The 18,071-nt window shown below is 41.9% G+C and overlaps 1 protein-coding gene across 4 annotated transcripts in view; it reads left to right on the forward strand.

Moving 5' to 3' along the window:
• The window catches only part of flvcr2a (FLVCR choline and putative heme transporter 2a), a 25,419-nt gene continuing 7,348 nt past the window's right edge, over window positions 1-18,071 (forward strand). For 3 of the 4 annotated variants that reach the window (XM_026151877.1, XM_026151876.1, XM_026151875.1), the window contains exons 1-5: window positions 895-955; window positions 11,851-12,535; window positions 14,978-15,119; window positions 16,924-17,064; window positions 17,832-17,899. In XM_026151877.1, the coding sequence (XP_026007662.1) occupies window positions 11,906-12,535; window positions 14,978-15,119; window positions 16,924-17,064; window positions 17,832-17,899 (981 nt within the window). In that variant the 5' untranslated portion in view covers window positions 895-955; window positions 11,851-11,905. Of the gene's footprint in view, window positions 956-11,850; window positions 12,536-14,977; window positions 15,120-16,923; window positions 17,065-17,831; window positions 17,900-18,071 lie in introns of all 4 variants that reach the window. The other variant, XM_026151878.1, reaches the window with a different exon arrangement.

Consider the following 18,071-nt stretch of genomic DNA (forward strand, 5'->3'; position numbering starts at 1 on the left):
TATCTCTGCTCTGTCATGTTGAGGGTTTCTCTCAGAGCTCCCGAGGAACAGCCACTGTCATTTCTTATCTCAACAGCTGGGTGGAGTAAAAGTCGGTGTCAACACGTTCTTCAAAGGGAATTTCTCAGAAAGCTCAAGTGTATATACTCAGGAGCCGGTTAGACATCTCAATTAAAGGCTGATCAGTCTAAAGGGGTTCGAGGCACAGAGGAAGTCCGACAGCTGAATGGTTTTTGGCAGTGTCACGTGGAACGAAAGTGATACTTGGGTTTTTTCCCTCCTATTTTCGTTTTTTTTTCTTTTCTTTTTTCTTTATTAAAGGACATCTTAAGTAGGTTAGTGTCGCGGTGGCTGTGCTTCAGTTCAGTTCAGTTCATTTCTGGAGCAGATAATGGGGGACAGGTGCGCTCCGGATACGACGGAGAATGGTCCACACATGGGAGTAATAGGTCCAGCTGCCGCGGACCCCATTGAACACAGCGGGATCATAAACAGGGAGAGCGACTTGGGGGTCACTACGCGTCTATACAGGAGGCGATGGATGATAGTGTTCCTCTTCAGCTCTTACTCTCTGATCAACGCTTACCAATGGATCCAATACGCGATCATCAGCAACATAATTATGAAGTTCTACAAGGTGGAAGCCTTCGCGGTGGACTGGCTGTCTATGGTCTACATGCTCACATACATCCCCTTCATTTTCCCAGTCACCTGGCTCCTGGATATTAAGGGACTGCGGGTCACAGCGCTGATTGCGAATGCGCTCAACTGCGCCGGGACGTGGATAAAGGTGGCCAGTGCCAAACCGAGCCTATTCTGGGTCACCATGCTTGGACAGTTTATGAGTTCCTTTGCCCAGGTTTTCATCCTCGGGATGCCCTCCCGCCTGGCGTCGGTGTGGTTCGGAGCGAATGAGGTTTCCACCGCCTGCTCCATTGGAGTTTTTGGCAACCAGGTGAGTTAACACAGGGAGTCGGTTAAACAGACCTCAATTTCTGTTTGTTGCGTAAAACCCATGAAAAATAATGCCTAATATCTGGTACATTTATAGACATTAGTAACTTGGAGTAGACTGGCTCAATGAACATCTTAGAGTGGAATCAATTTAAATATTTCCATTTGGGCCCAGCTGACTTAATCTTATCCTTCCAACTTTATAGAACAATAAGTTATGGATTTAATCAAATGCAAATGTTAGGCTGTATAAAACTAGACGTTTTGATAAAGCTTGTAAATAATGATAGAAATGTGCCAATAATGATATTCTGCTTCTTTGGCTATGTTTTTCCTGGTGCCTGGTTCCTGTTGTTTTTTTGTTTTTGTTTTTTTGTTGTTGTTGTTTTGTTTTTTTTTGGGGGGGGGGCATTAATTTGCGCTGTGATAAATATCAGGTGTGATTTCTTCACTTTCTGCAGGCAGTGAACTGTGGGTTTTGGGGGGTCCCTCTGTGCCACCTGGTATACTTCTTTGTCCACCAGGCAAAGAGGCCCTGACTAAATCTGATCTGTAAAAACTGAAGGAATTTGTTTTTGATTGTTCGAAAACAGTGTGAGTGATGGATGCACCCACTACACCAGTTATATTTAAACTGCACCGTCAATATCAATGAATTGCCATTGCAGTGGTTATTTCTATTTGGGCGTGTTGTCCTTAATTGGCAAACCAAATGGGGGAGACTGGGTATATTTGTAAAATTAAGAGAGTTGTAAGATAAGATAAGATAAGATAACCTTTATTAGTCCCACACGTGGGAAATTTGTAGCACCGCCAATCCCACCAATCAGAGATGAGATAGGACTCATATGGTCACTTCGGTGTCTACCCACTTCCATTCCTGATTTCATATGATGATTGACATGGCAGGAAACAACTGCGTGTAGATTTTTATTGGGGGGGGGGAGAGTACAAAAGTAATTGTTTTGACCAGCACTAAACTTTGTTTATTATCCAAATCCCAAAACCAAATTCAGTGTATTTATGTAGCACATTTAAAAACAGAAAGTTTGCCCAAAGTGCTGTACAGAAACAAAAGGATAAAACACAAGATAAAACCACTGCACTCACATAAAAACATAATAATACACATGATAAACATATCAACTCACACCAGTCTGAACGCTATTGAAAAAAGGTGTGTTTTCAAAATGAAGATCCCTGTCTAATATTTAAAGGCAGCGTATTCAAAAGTTTGGGGGCCATAATTGAAAAGGCTCGTTCTCCTCTACATTTTAGCCTAGATTGATTTTGGGACAACCAACAGCAGCTGGTCAGCTGATCTGAGGGTCCGCGAAGGAATCTGAGGCTGAAGTAACTCAGAAAGGTATGGGGGAGCAAGACCATTAAGGCATTTATAAATCAGCGCTTTGAAATCAATTCTGTCATGAACAGGAAGCCAATGAAGAGAAGACAGGATTGGTGCCTGTGGGTACCAGTCAAGAGGCGGGCAGCAGCATTTTGAACGAGCTGAAGACGTGCAACAGATCCTTGGCTGACTCCAACATAAAGTGCATTACAGTAGTCAAGCCGAGTTGAAATATAGGCATGTATTACCTTCTCCATGTCACGTCTTGACAAAACTGGCTTCAGCTTTGCTATTTGCCTCAACTGGAAAAAGCTTTTTTGCAACACAGAACTAATATGTTTGTCCAATTTAAAATCTGCGTCCATAATGACTCCCAAATTTGTCACATGCTATTTGATATAATACCCTAGCCAACCACAATTCCCAAGCGGGTTGCATGAAATATTATTAGGTCTAAATACAATCACCTCCGTTTTACTCTCATTGAAACTCAAAAAGTTCAGAGCCATCCAAGCTTTGACATCTTCAAGGTAGTTCAAAAAAATTGGATGGAGCCTGGGCCATTTGGTGCTAAAGGCAAATACATTTGGCAGTCGTCTGCGTAGCAGTGAAAGGATATTTTGTGTTTTCTGAAAATAGACCCCAAAGGGAGCAGAAAACAAATGTCGGCATTTTATGTAAAAGTCTGAAAACTAGTGCAAAAATTAATTGAGTTACAGATGCTAAAGCAAACAGCCAGTCTCCCCTACATGTGTTTGCAAACATGTGAAATGACACTGTGCACACAGGATGTTTAACCGGTTCTTTTAAGATGATCTGCCCGCTCTGTGGCTACATCTCCACTGAATTTTATTCTTGTTTACTTTGCACAAGCTGATGATCACTTCACATCCTTACAAGTCACTTAATACAAGTCCTGTACCCAGAATCCTTGCAAGCTACAGAGAACTAGTTTACTTACTGATATACAGGATAGTGTTTTCATATGTGACAGTAACACAGACCCACCAATGTTTAAGTACCTTTTTACAGTGTAGTTTGAGGGATTTGTGAAGAAAAATTATCAATTCTATTCAATTCAGTTTTTATTTATATAGCGCCAAATCACAACAGAAGTCGCCTCAAGTCGCCTTCTGAAGAGTATAATATAAAAAAAAGAATTCTAAACTTAAATAGTAAACTTTTCACTGCACTCGATGCAGCCTTGTCAAAATCGGAGTACACTCGATGATTAAATAGTTTATAGAACCACCTTTAGCAGTGATAGGTTGATGTAATCAGTTGCTATGGAATTTTATCAGTCTCGTATCACTCTGAAGGAATTTCCACTCTTTTTTACAGCATTGCTTCAGTTCATTGGGGTTTGAGGGCATTCATTTCTGCAAGGTCCCACGATCAGACTGAGGTCTGGACTTTAACCGGGTCATTGCAACACCTCGATTCTTAAATTTTTCTGCTATTTTGTTGTGAATTTGCTGCTGTGCTTATTTTGGGATGATTGTCTTGTTTCATAAATCAATTTTGGCCAAGCTTTCAGTCAGACAAATGGTCTCATGTTTGCATACTTTAGCATAGAGAGTGGTTCATAGTTGACTCATTGACTGCAAGTGCAAAGTCCTGTGCCAGCAAAACAAGCCCGAATCAACAACCTGCCACCACTGAACTTGACAGTTGCTATAAGGTGTTTGTGCTGTTGTGCTATGTTTGGTTTACACTGCGCATCACAGTCAAATAGCTCCAATTTTGGCTTGTCTGTCCAAAAGATATTATTCCAGTAATTTTGTGGTTTGTTCAAATGCAACATTTGGAAAAGTACATGTTGTCTGTTAGGAGTCCTCCCTTAAATGTTGCGTCATTAGAAAGCCTTGCTTGTGCTCTTGACAGTAGGATTCATATAGATTGCATAAATTGTACTTAACGTAGAGATTATGCTCGCCTCAGAGGACAAGGATGAATTGCTGGGAGGATAGAAATATATTTTTAAAAAATCCCCCCGAGCGTGAGATTTGACAGGTGGGGCAACTGTAAAGTCAGGTTTCCAATTAGAGGTAACGAGATAAGAGATAACTCTTTATTGTCATTCCTCAGTCTAGTACAATAGTACAACAAAATTGGAAACTGTCCCACTCGGCATTACGCACAACACAACACAACAAAAACAAGACAACACAGTAACTTAACTTAATAAATAAAAAGAATGACTGTATGAATAAAAAGAATGAGTCTATGTTTTTATTTCACATTGTTATTATTATTATTATGTTATGGGCCCCCCAAAAAGTCCAGGGAAGTAGCCAATCAGGTCAGCTGTTAGCAATGATTAGGGCTATTGCCCTATTGTAAAAGCTGTCCATGAGTCTGTTTGTCCACGACCTCAGCAGCCTGAATCTCCTGCCCGACGGCAGCAGCTTAAACACCCTGCGGATGCTGTGTGCCCTCTTGAGACAGCAAATGCTGTGCAGGTCCTTCAGATAAGGGTGAGGATGTCCAGTGATTTTTGGGCCATATTAATGACCCTCTGAAGTGCCTTTTTGTGTGCCATGGTGCAGCTGAAGAACCATACACAGATGCAGTATGTCAACAGACTTTCAGTGGAGCAACGGTAGAAGACGATTAGCAGCTCCTTCTTCAGGTCCATTTTTCTGACGGTTCTCAGAAAGTGGAGACACTGTTGGGCCTTCTTTAAAACCGCCGAGGTGTTTGAGCTCCATTGGAGGTCTGTCTATGTGCACACCCAGGAACTTAAAACTGGAGACCCTTTCCACACGCTCCCTGTTGATGCTGACAGGCTGCAGCTCAGACTTCCTCCTTCTGAAGTCGACTACCAGCTCTTTTGTCTTGGTGGTATTGAGGTCCAGGTTGTTGTCTGCACACCAATCCGACAGCCTCTGAACCTCAGACAATGGTGTCTTCAGTTGATCTAATAGCTCTGTATGTGAACTGGAGCGGGACATTAGTTAGCGATCGTGGCTCAAGAGTTGGGCGTTCGCCTTGTAATCGGAAGGTTGCCGGTTCGAGCCCCGGCTTGGACAGTCTTGGTCGTTGTGTCCTTGGGCAAGACACTTCACCCGTTGCCTACTGGTGGTGGTCAGAGGGCCCGGTGGCGCCAGTGTCCGGCAGCCTCGCCTCTGTCAGTGCGCCCCAGGGTGGCTGTGGCTACAATGTAGCTGCCATCACCAGTGTGTGAATGGGTGGATGACTGGATATGTAAAGCGCTTTGGGGTCCTTAGGGACTAGTAAAGCGCTATATAAATACAGGCCATTTACCATTTATTTTTATTTCACTTAGACTTTTGTTTCAGTTTAGTTTCTGTTAGTTTCCAGAGTGGACTTCCTCATTTCAGTTTAGGTTTGTTTTTTTAATGATTAATATTCGTTTGCATTCGTTTCAGTGTTGGTTTTTCTGTTTTGTTTTTTGTAGTAATTTCTGTATGGAAAGCATATGCAAGTAAAAGTCAGTAAAGGGATTACAATAAAAAAACAGATATTGTTGAAATGAGATGACTCCCAGTGTTGTAGACATCAAAGCTACATCAGGAAAGTTGTAATAAAACATTTACCTAACGTAAAAACGATTTTGTTAGATTTAGCCAATTAAAAAAATGTGTCAGGTTTAGAAAAATATCACCGCTTGCGCTGAAATCCAACCCTTTGCTGTTTTCTTGGTTGCCCCGCTTGCCTGGACAAATGTATACTTCCTGTTGAAATACGTAAGTCACAAAGTTGTGCTGCTTGTCACGAAAAACACTTGAAGCTCCCTACCCACGAACACAAACGCCAACTATTTCATGTTTGTTTGCTGGGAGACCGGGCTGGTTTTGAACGAGGCATCCAAATGGGAAATGACGTGACCACTGTCGCCATCTTTTGCTGGGTCAGTGTATTTACTTCCACACAGTCTTTCCCAGGTATCATAATCTCCCAGTTTTGTTTTTTGAGTGATTTGTTTACACTCTAATGTGCAAAACTTACATTAAATTAACTAAATGTTTTCGTATATCTATTTTTACACAGCTCATAACGCATCATATTGTTCCAGGAAGTACAATAAAGTCTTATTGTGATTAGGGTTGCCAACCGTCCCTTAAAATACGGAATCGTCCCGTATTGAGCTGATAAGGGACGCACTTTGTCCCGTAATACAGTGAGAATCAAAAGTAGTCTAGAAATGTTAATGGAATTAACGCTTTGTTTGAAAACATAATTCCCAGCCCCTCTCCTGCTTTGTGACCAATGAGCTGACAGCACACTTATGACAATTCGAGTATGACAATTCAGATTACCGCTCATCTCATTGGTCGAGGAAAGATTGCTTACGGAGAAAATACCGGAAGACAACAGATGACCACAACAAGAAGCATGGCCAACAGGGAAACAAACCCCGACACTGCGGTGCAAGTCTCGGATGACAGTAAACCTAAAGCTGGGCAGACACTGTGCTAGGGCTGCACGATTTTGCATAAAATGAGAATCACGATTTTTTGGCTTAGAATTGAGATCACGATTCTCTCACGATTTTCTTTTCCAGTATAAATATTTATTGCACTTATTAACTGCACATCAACTTTGTAACAGTTAAGACTGAACATAAAAACAATAAATAAACATAAAAACAACAAATGTCTCACGTTTTGTTGTTGCCGCAAAATGTTGTACTGCTTGAAATTCCGTCTCCACCGTTGCTCGACGCTGCGTGTATAGAGCAGGTAGTGCAACAATAGAAAAATAGTTGCGGGACGGCACTGTGTAGCGTTTGTCTAGGGTGTTGATCATTTTCCTAAATCCCTCGTTTTGCACAGTGTTGATGGGAGCCATATCTTTGGTCAGGTGATAAGTGATAGCCTCCGTAATGTCTTTGTGCCTGCGGGAGTTCGACGTGTATAGGGAATGGTAAATGACCTGTATTTGTATAGCGCTTTACTAGTCCCTAAGGACCCCAAACCGCTTTACTCAACCAGTCATCCACCCATTCACACACTGTAGCGCTGTATAAGGTTCCCGTTATTGATGTTTGGGTGGTTGACCGGGACGGATTTTCTCCTGTCACTTTCTCGTCATCCCTGAAGTGCTCTCCGTTGTTTTTTCCCTGCTAATTTTAGCATCACACGGCACAGCAGAGTACGTCCCGGATCAAAATGCGGTAAAATCGTCGTCTTTTTTTTTTTTTTTTAAATCGTTGTCATTTGGAAATGAGATCGCACATAAGCATGAATTGAGATCGCGATTTTCTAACGATTAATCGTGCAGCCCTACACTGTGCGATTTTCAAACTGCACGATTGACTCGCAGGGGTTAGAAGTTGGTAGGTCACGATGCAGGGTCTCACCCGATGCTCTGATGCGACCTGAGTGCTCACACTGTGCCTCCTTAAAATGAAGGTTATAACAGAAAATCTGTCGCTCCCCCTCTCTGTCTTTCACTCACACAGACACACACCACCACCATCAACTTTGCTAAATTGCTAATGAAAAACACTGATCAGGCAGCTGTGATTGAGCAGCATGTAAATCCAACTATTTTCACGGTTGTTGTGGTCGTGATAATTTTGTGATGCCACATCGAAAAGGCTCGGATGAGCTTTCCAAAGTTCTACAAGTTGTGCCTCCATCGCTTGTGTCCAGATCACACGCTGCACTGCCGTGCTGCGCAGTCTTTTTCACCGACGTTTACGTGTTTGCGCGTGAGCAGTGTGCTTCTCGTTACCCCACGTATACTAAACGATGCACGATGAAGGCCAAAATCGGGCCGATCACCAAATCGGTCGCACGACTCAAAAATCGTCTCAAAATGGGCCAAAAATCACACAGTATAAGCCCAGCATTAGAGCAGCAATGTTTGTTCCCTTCAGAGAAAGAAAAATAGGCTGCAAAAGTACAGGGAGGAATGGGAAAAGGAAAACACCTGGCTGGGAAAATGCACGATAACACCTTTAAAGCGCACTGCACTGTGTGCTGGCGCACTTTTTCCATAGGCATGCTTCTAATGGTGGGCACATGAAGAACATGAGGGGCGTGAAAGCTCGGGGAACCCTTAACCAATTTCTTGTCCACCAGGCCACGGCTGAAGCAGATATGGTATGTAAACACTGGTTTGTTTTTTTTAAACCCTCTGGTTAAGGTTAATATGTGTCACGGTTCTGGGTCCGTTGGACCCAGTATTTTGAGTTTATTATGTTTTGGTTTATTTCTGCTTCATGGATTGTTTTCTTCTCGTAGTGATGATGATGATTATTATTTCTTGTTTCTGTTTATCCGTGCTTAAGGATTTGTTCTCAGTTATATCTCACGTTTAGTTTAGTTCAGATTCCATGTGTCATTCTGTCTGTCTCTCAGTGTAAAGTCTGCATGCTTGTTTTGTAATTCATGTTTCCTGTTTTATTGTGAAAGTCTTTGTCTTATGTTAGTGTGTGCAGCTTAGCTCCCCCGTCTCGTTAGCCCTGATCTCTCCCAGCTGTGTCTCCCTCCTGTTGCCGATTCCCCCCCGTTACTACCCTGTGTATATAAGCCCTGTGTTTTCCCATGCTCAGTGTCGCGTCGTACCCTCAGAATTATGCCTGTGTGTCCTTGGTCTCAGTGTTCCATCCTCACTCCATGTTTGTTTTTTCTGCCAGCAATAAAGCTGAGGTTTTTTGAGTTTCAATTCTGTGTTCGAGTCCTGCATTTGGATCCTCATCTCTGCCTGCCCGCACACAGAGCCCTGACAATATGGGCATGTGCAGTGAATATCAGCGCTATGTGGCCAGAAGTGTGATAATATCATTTATTTTGTGTAATAAACAACTGCAAGGATAGATGATTACAACAAATAGATGACTAATACATAAAAGTAATACATAGATGAATAATGATGATGAGTTAAGATGCGTAATCATGGGAACAAGTGGGTTTACAAACAGGAGCAGCTGATTAGCATTAGAAAAGCTGAAATAATACCTCAGCTGAAGCAAATTGTACTAAATGCACTATATGTGCACAATTACAAGAATATTTTCTATTGTTTTCTATTATTTTAAGTTAAGCAGGACAGAGTTTTTTTTTTAAAAAAAAGATTTACTTATATTCTCAAAAGTTAAGCATGACAGGCTTCTGTTTAAGAAAGAGACCTGTTTTACTGTGTTAATGTTGTCATTTTGAGCTAAAAATAAATGGCTAAATGATCATTTGTTTCCCATATGGTCATATCACAAAGAATATCTACTTAAATCAAATTCAAGTCAAATGGTTAAAAAATAATTTCACACACAAAAGAGCTACCACACTGGGAAGGGTGAAGACAACTGGGTTGCCCGGCCCTGGCCACGAGGTGTCCCTTATTTATTTTTCAGGGAGTTGGCAACCCTAATCGTGATCCATAAATGCCAAAAAAAAAAAAAATCTTTCCGTTATGGAGCAGGATATTCCTGAAATTATTTTACAATCGGCTTATCAATAGTGTTTTACCGTTTTATTGCTCTGATTGTATGAAAATAAGACGATAGCACTGCCAACAAAGCAAACCTGGTATTTCCGCAACTACTGTTTCATCTTTCATTCAGACATTGTCAGTTTACAATTTCACATGACAGTGTTTTCCCAAAAGACGCTTGTCGGCAGCCACGGTGGCGCGCGTTTGTGGTTGTAGTTTCAATATCCTGAATGAGTTTTTGACTGTTCTTTACTTCCCTTCGATCCTTCCGTGGATTTCACAGAGAGGTGGTGTAGATAGAGCCTGGAAATTTCCAGCGTGTTTAAAGACGCACTGTAAGAAAAGCCAGGCTTAGAGCTGGATGTTGGACTATATTACTCATTAACACAGAGCATCCATCAGTATGAGGACTGGATTTCACTACTGTATTGTTATTACTTTGTTGTTACGAATTACATTCCGTTCAGCAACACTTTTTAATAATATAGTACATTTTAATATTTGATTACTTTGATTAATGCAAGTATTAGTGTTTGATTTGCTTAGCAAACAGTATATTATGCCTTATGTTGAAAATAAGACTAATATGATCAGAATTAATCACGGCTGACTGAACTACTGTCCTTGTGTCTGAATGCAGGGTAAAAAAATTTGTCAGTAACACCACCTTATGACAAGGATCGAAGAACTTAGGACTCATTGCACACACTGGAAGGTCATTAGTGTCACCTTGTCGTGCATCCACGTGAGTACAGTCAGAAAAAAACTCATGAAAAACTCATCTATGAAGTATGAGACACTTGGCTTTACATTAAAGTGGCATTCAGTAGGTGGGGTTCTCTAAGAGTCTGAGTGTCTCAAGTGTGGGCAAAATGATCATGGTTCACAGTAATTTCTATTGTGTGTAACTGTTTCCTCCATTTATCCATTTAGCCAAAAATGGCTCGTTACCAAAAGTAACGAGCCATTTTTGTAAATGTAAGGTGCAGAAAGTACAGATACTTGTCTAAAAATGTAGGGAATAAAAGTAAAAAGTTGTCACAAAAATACATATTCGACTAAAGTACAGATACCTGAAAATTTGACTTACCATCTCGGCTAACTACACATTTAAGATACACTTCACCAAAATAAAACCAGAATATCAAATCTAAATGTAAGCGTTTAATTTTATCTCTATACAGGTTACAGTTTGGAAGCTTGCTTGTTCTGCTATCTTTCTGTAATGGTTAATCCACCAGTATGTACAAGCTCTTTAATTGAAACGACTTTTTTATTTTTTCAAATTTTCTGTGTAATAAAGAAACAGGAAAAATAATAGTAGCCCATGCTCAAAGAAATGTGGATATAAACATCTTCAAATTAAAGCTGAATCTCATACCAGCAGTGCACTGGCATGTGACTTAACACAACATAAATGTGCCACTGTGCTAATCCCTCCTGACTGCACTGTGTAAACTGACCATCCTCAGGTCTGCCAGTATTGTAATGCCAGAGACAGATGACATAATACAAAGTGATTGCACATTGGTAAATCCAATTTAGGAACCAGAAACACTCAACCTTAATAACTGGTCAACAAGCAGTGTGTTACCGTCACTTCATGTTTCAGTGCTCAGGGACACTTCCCCTCTGTGTCACAGCATGGCAGCTGTGCACATTCAGTATTCCTCTCAATGAACTTTAACTTGTCTGACGCATTTATGTATCTGTGAGTGTCATGTGCCTATACTTAGCAATAAAACCAAGTTGCTCTTGTAGTTCGTCCTTACATTTACATGCTATGCTTTTATGCGATCTCACATGGAAGTAGGAGTTTTAAATGAAAAGTAAAACGCATCCTTGGTGTTAAAACCACTAGAGAAGAAGGCCGAACCCCGACATTTGCAGCTGGGTATGTAATTGTTGACTGAAATCAGAGCCTACTCATATACTGCTCATTATATTTAAACTGCACCCCAGATTCACCTCTGGTAAATCAGCCAGCAGTAATAGGAAGTAATCTCCAGTTTAGGATCAGCGGGCGAGCTTGGTTATGATCACCATTTAGGAAGTTCCTGCTGGGTGGGAGGGCCTAGTCAGGTAAGCTGCCATGGTGTTAAGAGAGTGCACACACAAGAAGAATTGTTTGCTCTTCCCTTCAGCTGTTGAGAGCCACACAAGCCTGAAGGAAGAGGGAAGAGTTTCACTGGGAGCAACATGAATTCTCAGGATGAACTTTCTCATGAGTGGGCGGACAGCCTCGACAAGGCCAGGGTCAATGATTGCACCCCAACGGGGAAAGAAAGAAACAGCTTGCGAGAATACGCGCACTGCCTGCCTCTGGGAGATGGTGATGACACCTTGGAGCCATCAGCCATCGACACCGCGCGGCTCTTTCCGCTCATGGAGACCAGGCTGTACAAACGGCGGTGGGTGATGCTCTTCATCTTCAGCGCCTATTCCATGAGCAACGCCTTCATGTGGCTGCAGTACGGCATCATCAGCAACATCTTCATGCGCTTCTACAGCATCGGCACCCTGGCCATTGACTGGCTCTCCATGATCTACTTTCTCACCTACATCCCTCTCATCCTACCCGTCATGTGGCTCCTCGACAATCGAGGCATCAGAGATGTTGTGGTGGTGGGGTCCGCCTACAACTGCATCGGGGCCTGGATCAAGACGGGCTCGGCGGACCCCAGCATGTTTGCTTTGACCTTCTTTGGACAGTTCGTGTGCTCGGTGGCCACGGTTTATATCCTGGGCATCCCTTCCAGACTTGCATCTCTGTGGTTCGGGCAGCAGGAAGTGTCCACCGCCTGTTCCATTGGGGTTCTGGGAAACCAGGTGTGTCTTTGTTTACCTGCTGGGTTAAAAAAAATGTGTGTATGGTGTTATTCACTTTTCTTCTTTAAAGTGGGCGAGAGTGAATGAGAGCTCTGTCATCTTTAACTCTTTGTGCAGTATATTAAAAAAATAGCATGTTTCTGTTAGGTCAAGCTATCTTGATTTGTGATTGAGTGTCTCTCCTCCTGTGGATTCTTCTTTCCAACCTTCTTCCAGAGTCCGCAGGTTTAACAAAGCCAGTCACCTTCTTTGCCACTGGTGAAAACTAATGGCTAGTAATCCCTTCAGAGTAAAGGTTCTTAAAGAAACGATGAACCCAGCATGCAGTACATGTTAGCATGCTGGATGCTGAACCATTTTAGTTCTATTTAAGTACTTCACATACCAGGCAAGCAGTATATGGGAAGTAGAAGGGCATGGTTTACATTACACTGAGCATTTTTACTGTTTAAACATTACTTGGATTACCAGTATCAAAATATGAAGTCATAAATTCTTCATTTTTAAATCTGCCGATAGAAACTAGAAGAAAATATATGATAGGGAACCATTGTCTGACAGAGACTTCCAAACTGTGAGGAGGGTAGAGGGAGAGAAGTGAACAGAGTATAGATCTTTCCAGTAAAAACAGGGATACCGGTATTGTCTAAGTGGTCAAAGTGACTTCCTCTGTGTCTGTATGTGTGTTTGGTTTGTTCTTTCTAGCCAGGGGAAAATTGCTGGGGATGGCGGGTGACTTCCACCGCTTGAGCTGCCTGCTTCTGTGCAAGTTTCCTCACCTTGGGTAAATTAACTATACAGTGAGATTGCACTAAGAATGCTGTGTGCATGGCAAGGTAGTCAGGTCTGCTGGGGCGGGTGTGTTTCACTGCTTTTGCTTTCCTTTTAAAAATCCCGAGAACGGCATTAGACAGACAAAATCATCTGAAAATTCCAAAAAAGGTCACAGGAAATGTCAACACGCATCAACTGAAATCTAATTTACCTTAAATTTACCCACGAAACATGGAGAGTGATAGTTTTATGCAATTTTAAGTCATATCTAAAGTAAAGAGAAAATAAACAGAGCAAATGTGGTGTACTTGGCTACATATCAGTGCTTTGTGATCTCTCCACAGTCTCTAACACTTTTCTCATCTTATTGACCGCTCTGAGCACGCTGTGGTGCCCTTTAACCTCCAAAGCTGAACCATGTCCTCTCCCTCCATCATTAGACCAAACACCGGCGCTTGTCATGAATGTTCTTGTTTTGTGCTTTAAACCCGCTCCCTGCCGATGAAGATGAAAAGGACGCGCTGCTGTCGATGTTTACTTGCTCACCATGGCTTAATTGCTTTGGCTGCGGTCCCTAACACTGGATGCTTCCAAGTTTTCAGGCTGAAGTCGTTTTATGTAATACCTTGGACATTTAGAAACAGTTCACATTAGCAAAAAATTAGGTAAGGGTTCCAGAAAAGCCTGTGACGCTTTGAAGATCAAACAGACATCAAACTTCAAGCGAGGTCACTGTAATTTGGAGCCAATGAACAATGAGCCTGTTTTGCATAGTTTTGACGAGGTTATAAAAAGTCTTTAGTTTGGTTCAAATGTGTGACTGTCTGCTGTGAATGTTTTCTAGAGCTTTTTCTAGTACACTGGCAACAAGGTAAACATTATAGCGAAGGTTCTAATCTGTCTGAAGGCTGTAGAAGGCAACAAGTGTAACAGTGGGTGTAACATTCTCAGACGACTGAAGGGATCGTACATATTTCTGTGTTTCCACTCGTCAAACACTTCACAGGTTTGTTACTCACAATCGGGAATGTGTCGCGTCACCTTTCCTTCTCTCACCTTTCCCCTAGAGTGGAGGGACCACCACCGGTGTCCCTTCTGGAATGTTCTTGTGACAGTAGGAAGCCGAGGATGTTGGCACTGCTGCTGTGGTATTCAAATTTGGAACGTTTACCCCCACTCCCTTCCCATTTACCCAAGATCCACTAGAAGTGTTGCTTTTCACTGAGGTTGGCTGGGGTTTTAAAAGTTAAATTTAGTGACATGTAATCTTCATGTCAGGCAGTTTACAAAAGAATGGTGACTTACGGTGTTACCTGTCTCTGTTAAACAAAAAACTACAGACGGGTTTATTTTGCCACAAATGGCAAATATGCATATATTTTATGTTTTATAATAAGAGGTGTACCATCACTCACACTGATTGCAGCAGTCAGTCAGATGCCAAACAGGCATTGACATTTTCTGCATCTATTACTTATTTCATTTTTTGTTTATGTTTTTGGGGTGTTTCTTGCTTTTTACAGGGCATCATATCAAAGTGCAAACTTTACCCTTCTTTATGTCTTCAGTGACGTGTTTTGCGTTATAGCTTTTTAAAAATTTGGACATATGTGTCTGTGCGCAGGCATCACATCAGTCCATAGTTAATTATGTGTCTCTCGCTTACAGTTGGGTATTGCCATTGGGTTCCTGGTTCCACCCATCCTCGTGCCTAACGTGGATGACATGGACGAGCTGGCACATCATATCAGTATCATGTTCTACATTAGCGCAGGCATGGCCACCGCCATCTTGGTCCTTGTGGTCATCGGTAAGTGTTTAAAGGGAAGATAAGTGTTTATACATGTCAGTTATGGCTGGAGCCTTTGTAGAACCATTTTGACCATTTCTGTTTGAAACCTAAAATCGTGTTGAAGAACCTGGAGAATTTTAAGGGGAAGAAAATCAGGAAAAGAACAGAAAATCTGTGAGCACAGAATCATCAGTGAATTTTATGCATTGGTCTCCTGTAGACACTGACGCCACTGTTTGCAGCTTCCAGCCAGCATTGATGTGATCTTGTACTGCCCTTTCTGGCCTTGGAGACGCATGGATCCAAGTCTTGATTGAGCCTCACGTTTGTGTAAAAGAGCTAATGGGTTAGAGTCCTTGTCAGAGCTCTTTACTCACTCATGCAGCAATCGCCCACTGCAAGTCACCTTAAGTGTCACTCAGCGCCCACAGCTATTGGTGTGAAAATATATGAAGCAAAGCATCATCTTGACAATTTGTAGTTTCCAGTGTTACCTCACCTTGACTCCTTTGTCCACTAGAAGAATTACACTGCTGTTTTAAATGAGAACACAAAAGAGTCTTTGAAATCATCTTTGCTGCAAAGTTCTCGATATGAACATCCAGACTTGTGTATGGCAGAGCTTTACACAGAGATGTCTGCTCCTCAGCCAGCTCCGCTGGGAAACTGAGCCTGCCCGAGGTGTGCTTTCTAGCGAAAAACTCAACATCCCTTCAACTCCACCAGATGAGCAGCTGCGGTAATTGGTGTAATTGTCCACATTTTGATGAGATGAGTTTTGACACGACGTGAAATACAGGCAGGGGCTCAGGGAGTCATAGCAGAGTTTTATAAAATCACCCCCCCACCTCAGCCCCCAGCTCTGTTAAATTCTCTCTTCACCTCCACCAAGGACTAAAAGTCAGAGAAAGTCAGAGAAACAGTGGTGGAGAACCAGTCCCTTGATTACTTGGATATGCTGACTAAATAACTCAAAGCAAATCCTTGGGACACAATCACCTGTGACTGTGACCTTTGAGGTCAAAGGTTTGTGATTCCAGCTTTTGCTGATTGTCGTGTCACGTGCGGAGAACATCTGTGTTTCACTTTACATACTGCGCAGATATATCTGCTTGTCCCAATCAAGCAGGTTTTACTTATTTAAAAAAATATATAATCACATGTGAAGCACACACTGCCAATTCTAACTACACATAATGTATATTTATGCTGTCAGGAACATGCATCATATTTGGTAACTCACTAAACTCAATAGTGAAAGATTAAATGCAATAACAATACAGAAAGTGTTACGGAATCAATAAATAGAAGAAATACTGAAAATGTCAACCTGTTATTCAATAAAACCTGTTAATCTACGACTTATGATAGGAGGAGAAAAGTAATAACAATAGCCACCTATATTTGGTTAAATTTGGTGGCTGACTTGATGTCCAGGGGGCAGGTCAGATGTCACCCGCTGTGTTAGACACTTACCTGCATTTTCTTAGAAAGGCTCAGTCGAGCATCACATGGACCTTGTACTGGAGAGCTGGCAGGTTAAAGATTATTCCAAATTCTCACATGTAACTCTGTTGGACAATGTCTAAAGATGTTCAGGGCTGCTGTACGTGTGTTAAAACCTGCTTCGGAGACTGATATCTTATCTTTATAAGCATGTTTACTCATGTTTGGAGTCCACTTTTGCTCTTACCTCAGCATCACACTGAACTTTGCTCTTTGCCCCAGTCCGGTGTTTTTCCGGTGCTGTCCTACTAAATCTTATATCTTAAAAACTAAAGTAACCTCCAGAAATGCTGCGTTTGTTTGTGTTGCTTTTCAGTGTTTCAGGAGAAACCTGAGATCCCACCCAGCCAGGCCCAGGCACAGGCCAGGAACATGCAGCCTGATGAGTACTCCTACACAGCCTCCATCTTGAGTCTGCTGCGCAACAAGCCCTTCATGCTCCTGGTGGTCAGCTATGGTGGGTTCCTCCCTCTTACCCGTACTAAACATGCAAACTGTAGCAGTCAGCCCCACCATTTCTAGGACTAAACTTTTACCCTGGCAAGAGTTAAGGATACTGTGCATTATGGTCTATGTAACTCTCGTTCACAGTCCTTATCGGCCTCTGAGCACATATATGAGCGAGTCATTAAAACGAATAGAGTTTGTGTAGCACTGATCTGATTGTTTTTGGTGATAGCATTTTTTGGCTCAAAGGTCACTAATTAGTGACAACATAGGAAAGACAGACCAAAGTTGTTCATGTTAAAGGGCTGTTTGAGTGTGTTAGCAGCTGTTTCTCAGACTATAGACTTCTTGCTTTCTTTCTAATCCTTTTAAAATCCATTTCCTCTCCTCCATCTTTAGTTTTTGCCAATTGTCTACCTTCAGTTATTATAAGAAGAATCCTGTGCTGAGTTTCACAAGGCAGTTGTTTTACTAATACCCACACACACACATTTATTGATTCACATGTAGTCAGTTGGAATGCTAACATGATAAGCTGCTGGGAAACAGAAATGTTCATCTTTCAGTTTAAAGCTTTCAAAAAAGGAGAAAGTTTTTGAGTAGGGGGAGTATACACCCTAAAAATGCCCAAATAATCTGATTATAATGTCTCTTATATTGTGTGAAGCTCTCAAGAGTTTTTAGGTAGAAGCACCAGGACCCATCTGGTCCCCACATGAGACCACCTTTCTGTGCAGATTGTCTCAGAATAAACTGTTTTCTGTTTGTGGTCTACAGGCTTGAATGTTGGCTGCTTCTATGCTATTTCCACACTGTTGAACCGGATGATCATTGAGCACTATCCTGTAAGTCCCTATTATAGCCTTTTTTTTTTTCATGTTTGTCAACTTTATATTTTCTGTCTTACCTTCTCTAGTCTTCCTTGTGGCTTATGCTCAGATTGAATAGGCCCAGCAGGTAGACACTGTCTGACCGCATTTAACACTGAGCTATAAAGCATCCAAAGATATGGTCCTG

Source organism: Astatotilapia calliptera, chromosome 19 (genome assembly GCF_900246225.1).
Source record: "Astatotilapia calliptera chromosome 19, fAstCal1.2, whole genome shotgun sequence".
In the NCBI taxonomy this organism is placed as follows: Eukaryota; Metazoa; Chordata; class Actinopteri; order Cichliformes; family Cichlidae; genus Astatotilapia; species Astatotilapia calliptera.